General features: G+C 50.5%; 1 protein-coding gene across 2 annotated transcripts in view; it reads left to right on the forward strand.

The window, feature by feature from the left end:
- Positions 1 to 7,496, forward strand: part of SH3PXD2B (SH3 and PX domains 2B) — a 115,261-nt gene that overhangs the window by 90,797 nt on the left and 16,968 nt on the right. The window contains exons 8-10 of one of the 2 annotated variants that reach the window (XM_037745422.1): positions 737 to 841; positions 3,162 to 3,245; positions 5,597 to 5,714. In XM_037745422.1, coding sequence (XP_037601350.1) covers positions 737 to 841; positions 3,162 to 3,245; positions 5,597 to 5,714 — 307 coding nt within the window. The remainder of the gene's footprint in view (positions 1 to 736; positions 842 to 3,161; positions 3,246 to 5,596; positions 5,715 to 7,496) is intronic. The other variant, XM_017547670.2, reaches the window with a different exon arrangement.

Here is a 7,496-nt window from a genome sequence, read left to right on the forward strand (position 1 = left end):
CTCCTGCCTCAGCCTCCTGAGTAGCTGGGATTACAGGCATGTGCCACCATGCCCAGCTGATTTTTTGTATTTTTAGTAGAGATGGGGTTTCACCATGTTGACCAGGATGGTCTCCATCTCTTGACCTCGTGATCCACCCGCCTCGGCCTCCCAAAGTGCTGGGATTACAGGCGTGAGCCACCGCGCCCGGCCGAACTTTTGTTGTTGTTGTTGTTGTTGTAGTTGTTGAGTTGGGGTCTCGCTCTGTCACCCAGGCTGGAGTGCAGTGGTGCAACCATAGCTCACTGCAGTCTTAAACTTCTGGACTCAGGTGATCCTCCCATCTCAGCTTCATGAGTAGCTGGGACTACAAGCATGCACCACCATGCTTGGCTAATTTTTAAACTTTTTGTAGAGACAGGGTTTTGTCATGTTGCCCAAGCTGGTCTTGAACTCCAGGGCTCAAGCAATCCACCCAAATGCTGGGATGACAGGCATGAGCCACATTGCCCGGCCTCTTTATTGCTGTCATTTAGGATAACTTTATTCTTCCCTGTCTCGGGTTCAGGAGCAAGTTTCTGGACCTGCTTTGAGCAATTAGCAGGTAACATCGGTGGTTGTGTTCTACCAGTAAAATGGTAACTTTAGCCTTACCCCAGGAGTTCACTGGTATATTGGCTGAATAGATTATTATGTTCTGACCCCCATACCTCACACTTGACCCAACTAACGCCATTCTGCACTCTCGCTTCCCCAGGTTGGTGGTTCGTCAGCACTGCTGAGGAGCAAGGCTGGGTCCCTGCAACGTGCCTCGAAGGCCAGGATGGGGTGCAGGATGAGTTTTCCCTGCAGCCTGAAGAAGGTAGGAAGGAGCTCGAGCCTCTGCTCGCTGGGGAGGACCTGTAGAGTCATCACCCATACTGGGTTGCCTTTTCACCCAATCTCTTCTTTTGGCCTCTGCCTCTGCATCACAGCAGCTCATGGCTCAGGCTCCATAGCCTGTGAACCGAAAACCAGGCCATGGTATTAGGGCTGAGGAGCAAGCCCACCCTCTCTTAGGGGCCTTTACTAGCAACCTAGGTGAGCCTGGCCAGAGCTCAAGCCCTAACCCTTCCATGGGACCCTGGGAGGGGTCAGATCAGCCTGATCCCCAACAACAGTTCACTGTTCCTCCCTAGAATTATTCTGGTGGCCAAGGTGGTGGAGCTGCTTCAGCTCATTTGCAAGACATTTGACCCCATCTATTTAAAGGCCTCTGCTTTCTCTGTGGGTTTCAGTGGCCCTGACCAGGTGTCCCCCTCCACTCACCCACACACACACATTCCATTGTTTCCCAGAGAACCCTCCCTACACATGTCCTGAATGGTGATTTCTGCCATGCCAGAAATGCTAAATCCCAACCAACTCCCTATCCCCGCTAGAAACATTCCTAAAACTAGGGCATGAGTTCACCTTCACCAAAAACAGGGGTTTTTGGAGGCCGGGCACAGTGGCTCACACCTATAATTCCAGCACTTTGAGAGGCCAAGGCAGGCAGATCACCTGAGGTCAGGAGTTCAAGACCAGCCTGATTAATATAGAGAAACTCTGTCTCTACTGAAAATACAAAATTAGCTGGACGTGGTGGCGCATGCCTGTAATCCCAGCTACTCAGGAGGCTGAGGCAGGAGAATCACTTAAACCTGGGAGTCAGAGGCTGCCGTGAGCTGAGATCACACCATTGCACTCCAGCCTGGGCAACAGGAGCAAAACTCCGTCTCAAAAAAACACACACACACAAAAACAAGCAAACAAACAAAAAAATACAGGGGTTTAGGAATCAGACACACCTGAATTTTAATCTCAACTGTACCACTTACTGGTTGAGTGATCTTGGGGCAATAATTTAACCTCTCTAAGCCTCGGCCTCCTCATCTAAAAATGGAAACAATGATATCTAGATCATGGGATTTTTGAAAAAAATTAAATGAGATCCACATGCAAAGAACCTAGAGCAGTAAATGACCAGAAACAGTTACTATTGTATCAGCAATTCCTGACGTAGAGTTGAGTTTTCTCGGCTTTTAGTTGACTGTTGTGAGAAAGCACAGAGACACATAAAACGTATCTTCATCAGCTAAGAGGATGAGGAGAAGGGGGATAGTTCTATATTCAAAGGTTAGCAAAAATTGACATAGGGTTTTGCATTGAGTTCTATTACAGCCGACACCCCTCAGAGTAAAACATCTGTTGGTTTGCTCTGTGTTTGTGGGGCCCGCCAGGCATTGGGGCTAACACGAGGTTACCGCCAGAATTAACTCAGATTAAGGGGTTAAATTGATCCCTTATTGATGTGCTGCATGGAAACTAGAGCCCCTGAGATGGTTCATGATGACCACCGTGAGAGCGCCTCTGTCAGGCACTCATGACTGTCCCGATTTTACAGATGAGGAAATGGGGTCTGAGAGGCAAGGAGACTTGTCCAGGGTCACACAGCTAGAAGATGAGAACGAGATCATATTTTCCTGAGTTTGTACATTCATTTTCTTCCCTCGACCACACGTAGTACCTTTTTTTGTTTTGTTTTGTTTTGTTTTTTGAGATGGAGTCTTGATCTGTTGCCCAGGCTAGAGTGCAGTGGCATTAGCTCACTGCAACCTCCACCTCCCAGGTTCAAGCAATTCTCCTGTCTCAGCATCTCAAGTAGCTGGGATTATAGGCGTGCACCACCACACCCAGCTAGTTTTTGTATTTTTGGTAGAGATGGGGTTTTGCCATGTTGGCCAGGCTGGCCTGGAACTCCTACCATAGTGCTGGGATTATAGGTGTAAGCCACAGCACCTGGCTTTTTTTTTTTTTTGAGATGGAGTCTCGCTTTGTCACCCAGGCTGGAGTGCAGTGGCACGATCATGGCTCACTGCAGCCTTGAACTCCTGGGCTCAAGTGATCCTCCCACCTCAGCCTAGCACCTCTTTATAATCATGCTAGGAATGGAATTATGTCTGCTGGAGGCCTCTTCACCCAAGTTCACGATTAATACGAGGAACTTGGTCTTCCTAAGATGTCTGGGGCTTGGAATAGACTCAGAAATAATGCCATCCCGGTTGGGGACATGTGCTTCGTGCCACCTTTGCCTCTACACATTGTGGTGCTTTCTTCTCACCTCTGCCCTCTGCCCTTCCCCCTACATGCTGCCCGTCCAGTCTCATGGAGGTATTGGTCTCTGCCCCGGCCCGTGGGCCGCCGCCGGACTCTGGGGGACTTGTATGCCATCAGCTGGCGTCAAGGTGCCTACCTCAGAGTTTTCTTCCCCGTTTGGTGTTTGGAGCCAGGTCCCTGCACCTGCATGAGCCTCCCTGCTCTGGGACCGCCCGTGCCTGTTGCATGTGAGAAACAGTGATCTCGTCTGTCTTGTGTGACGTGTATGTTGTTGGCATGTGGGTTTGGGAGGAGTGGGCCTGGGATATTGTTGACCTTGGGGCTCTAAAGTGTCTCAGGTTAAAAAATGATGCCTGCGGGTTTCTGTAAGCCTGAACCAGTGACCTGCTCCTTCATTGAGGCTCATTTGACTTGCAAGAGAAAGAAATGCACGTAAACCAGGCTAAGCAAAAGGGGAAGTGTATTGACTTATATCACTAAAAAGCCCAGGGTAGGGCTAGCTTCAAGCAGAGCTGGATCCGGGGGGTTGAAACTGTCATCAGGACCTGGGACTCTCACTACCTCTCTGCTTGTTGGCACCATTCTCTCGTGATGACAGCAGTTCCAAGTACCTTTCAGGGACATCACCAAAGAAAGAGCTTCTCCTTCAACACAAGTCCTAGGATTGTTTCCAGCTGACCCACTAGGGTCACTTGCCATCCATGAAGCCAGTCACAGTGGCTGGGAGTTGCAACACTTTGGCCAGGCCAGGGTCCCACACCTACTCCTTCCCTCTAGGAGATGGTGAGCTTGGCCTCACGAAGCCATGGGGACAGAGGCTGGTAGCACCACCAGAGGAAGGGCAAATGCACGCAAGGGTGGAAGCCTCTGCAGGCATGCAGTCTACAAGGTCTTCCAGCCTCTGCTGTGTGTGCAATCACTGAGCATCCCATGGATCTCAGAGAGGGACTCCGGCGATAGAAAATCCATCTGTGCAGCTCAGCTGAAGGGTGCGGGCCCCAGGAGTCCAGGCTCATAGGACTGACCGCACTCGTTCTGAGACCCAGGTGGCACCCTTTCCCACCTGGACCAAACAGAACTTCTGTGTACCCAGGGTTGGATTCTTCCTCCACCCCTTCCAACCCAGCAGCCCAGCCTGCAGCTTCCACGAAGGAGGGGAACAGCTGACTGCTGAGCACAGGATATGTGCAGCTTGAGTCAACTCACCCCCCACCGAGCAGGTCAGCAGGCTAGATCAATAAATAAATAAACGCCCTGTGTGTTTTCCGCCTCCCTCTGCACCAGCTGGGCAGGCCGTGGACGCAGACGGCATGTGGTGTTTTCCCAAAGAGATAGCGTCTGCAGCAGCATATTAACCATGACACCAGGCCACGGCTGGCTCAGGCACTCACCAGGGGCAGAAATGTAACCAAAACAGAAGAGCCCTCTCCTTGCCTTGCCTGGCTCCCTTAAGACACAAATCGATTTTTCTCCATTTCAGCTGCCATAGCAGATAACATTGGGGGTGGGAGCTGTTCCTGGCTCTGTGGGACACCCTGCCAGAGTGCGATGATGAGCAACCCGCCCCGCTGAGCCCAGGCCCTCCAGGGCTACTGTGGGAGGGGACGCAGCTGGGGGCCGCTCTCAGGGAGGAGGGTGAAGCCATAAGGATGGTCCCACGGCTTCAGGGGTCAGGGGGACCGCAGAGAGTGGGGTAGAAGACATTCCAGTCACAAGAATGGAAGTTCAGGCTTTGAGCATGGCTGAATTCAAAGACTTGAACATAATTAATAAAAATTGAAGATCAACCACCAGCAAGGTAATGAAAATTGTGAGCCGTGTCCTCCTTGGTAGTGATTTCAGCCTGAAACCCTCCACTGCCAAAGTTCAGCTTCTCCCTGAACTCCACCAGCAAGAGCTGGTAAAGAGCCACAGACAGCTTAACCCCCTCTGTGTGATCAAGGTGGCTCCCACCGGGGCTTCAGGTCTTGCTCATTTACTGCATATTGACTGATTTGCTAAACATTCCAAGCACCATGCCCAGTGCTGGAGACATAGGAATGCATAAGACAGACAAAGCCCTGCCTTCATGGCGTTCATATTCTAGTAGAGGAAACAGACACACACTTACGAAACGCAATAAATAAGCCAAATAATTTCTGGTATGGGTGGGGGGCAATAAACCGGGATAAGGGGGACGAGAATGCCAGGGATGGAAATACTGTATAAGGTGGTCGAGGAAGGTGACCTGGAAGCACAGATTGAAGCAGGTGAGGCTGAGTGTGTGGCTCTGAAGGGTTTCAGAGGGACAGAGACCTGCCCTTTGTCCTGTGTTCTGTGGCTACCTGCAGGGCCATCCAGGGCTAGGTCGGGGCCAGGGGTGTGCCCAGAACTCTCTGGAGGAAATCTTCCCTCCGATGAGCAAGGCCATCACAGGGATTGCAGCAGCCCAGGCCTCTTGGTGTCCTCTTCTGACCCCAGCTTCCTTTTGTCCCCACAGAGGAGAAGTACACAGTCATCTACCCGTACACAGCTCGGGACCAGGATGAAATGAACCTGGAGAGAGGGGCTGTGGTGGAGGTCATCCAGAAAAACCTGGAAGGCTGGTGGAAGATCAGGTACCCGCCACTGCCTCCCGCTGTCACTGGGTGGGTTTGGGGTCACGTGGGCTCCGGCTTCACAGAAGTCAGTAAGTGATTGCATCTGGGTGAAGTTTCTGCCTGAACCATAAAAGGATACTTCTCCTCTGTGTTGTTTGGCCTCCCTCCCTACCCATATCCTTCCTTAAAAGTCCATAATAAGCAAAACCTTCTCCAAACAACTGAACCACAGATAGCAGCAACCCCATTAAGCAAGGCTGGTTTCCACCTCCAGATGTTTCTCGTAATGAGTAGTTGAAGACCAAAGCTGCCCCGTGTAAGTGGCAGCCTCCTCCAGCCCCATTCTGAGAACAAGATGGAGCATAAACATGACACGGACTGTAGTTCATCCTAAGCTGATAATCTGCCTTCATCTCTCAAAGTCCAATGGTAAAAGCAGGGCATCTGCATTCCAAACACCTTTCATAGCTTTCACCTATGTGATGAAATCAGAGCCTCATAGGCAGGCAGGGTGGCCAGCTCATCCTGCCTTGTCTGGGATTTCTCCAGTTTTATTTATTTATTATTTATTTATTTACTTATTTATTTGTTGAGACTGAGACTCACACTGTCGCCCAGGCTGGAGTGCAATGGCACAATCTCGGCTCAGTGCAACCTCCACCTCCCAGGTTCACATGATTCTCCTTCCTTAGCCTCCCAAGTAGCTGGGATTACAGGTGCACACCACCACACCTGGCTGTTTTGTATTTTTAGTAGAGACGGGGTTTCACTATGTTGGCCAGACTGGTCTCAAACTCCTGACCTTGTGATCCACCCACCTCAGCCTCTCAAAGTGCTGGGATTACAGGTGTGAGCCACCACACCCAGCTACTTCTCCAATTTTAGTAATAAAAGTCCTGGGAACCCCTCCTTGATCACCCCAATAGGCAGGGTGTGACCACAGGAAATTAGGGCAAGAGAGGAAGCCAAGGTTCCTGTGATCTAGTGTCTGCACCATGATTGTCTCAGGACATTCGGGCCATTTCCAGGAAGCTGAGCATGTAGCAATACATTCATTCATTTGTTCAACAAACACACACCAAGAATCTCTGTTGGGCCCAGTCCTGTTCTGGGAGCTGGAGAGTCGGCGGTGAGCAAGACACAGAAGCTCACATCACCCAGTGAAGAAGACAAACCCATAAACAGTGATAGAGCAGGTGGTTGGCCATGTGTTGGAGGGATGCATGGGGACTTTGGTATACAGAAGAGGGGCTCCTCAGCTTGGGGGTCAGGAAGGCTTCCTGGGGGAGATCTCAGAATTTAAATTTGAAGAAGGATAATGATAGTAATAGTGTATTAGTCTGTTTTCACACTGCTGATAAAGACATACCCAACATTGGGAAAGAAAAGGTTTGATTGGAGTTACAGTTCCACATGGCTGGGGAGGCCTCAGAATCATGGTGGGAGGCAAAAAGCACTTGTTACACATTGGCAGCAAGAGAAAATGAGGAAGACACAAAAGCAGAAACCCCTGATAAACCCAGATCTCGTGAGACGTATTCACTATCACGAGAATAGCATGGGAAAGCAGCCCTATGATTCAGTTACCTCCCCCTGAGTCCCTCCCACAACACATGAGAATTCTGGGAGTTACAATTCAAGCTGAGATTTCAGTGGGGACACAGCCAAACCATATCAAATAGCAAACATGGGCCGGGCACAGTGGCTCATGCCTGTAATCCCAGTACTTTAGGAGGTAAGGCAGGAGGATCACTTGAGGCCAGGAATTCAAGACCAGCCCAGGCAACATAGCAAGATCCT

Source organism: Cebus imitator, unplaced genomic scaffold (assembly GCF_001604975.1).
Source record: "Cebus imitator isolate Cc_AM_T3 unplaced genomic scaffold, Cebus_imitator-1.0 Scaffold200, whole genome shotgun sequence".
NCBI lineage: Eukaryota > Metazoa > Chordata > Mammalia > Primates > Cebidae > Cebus > Cebus imitator.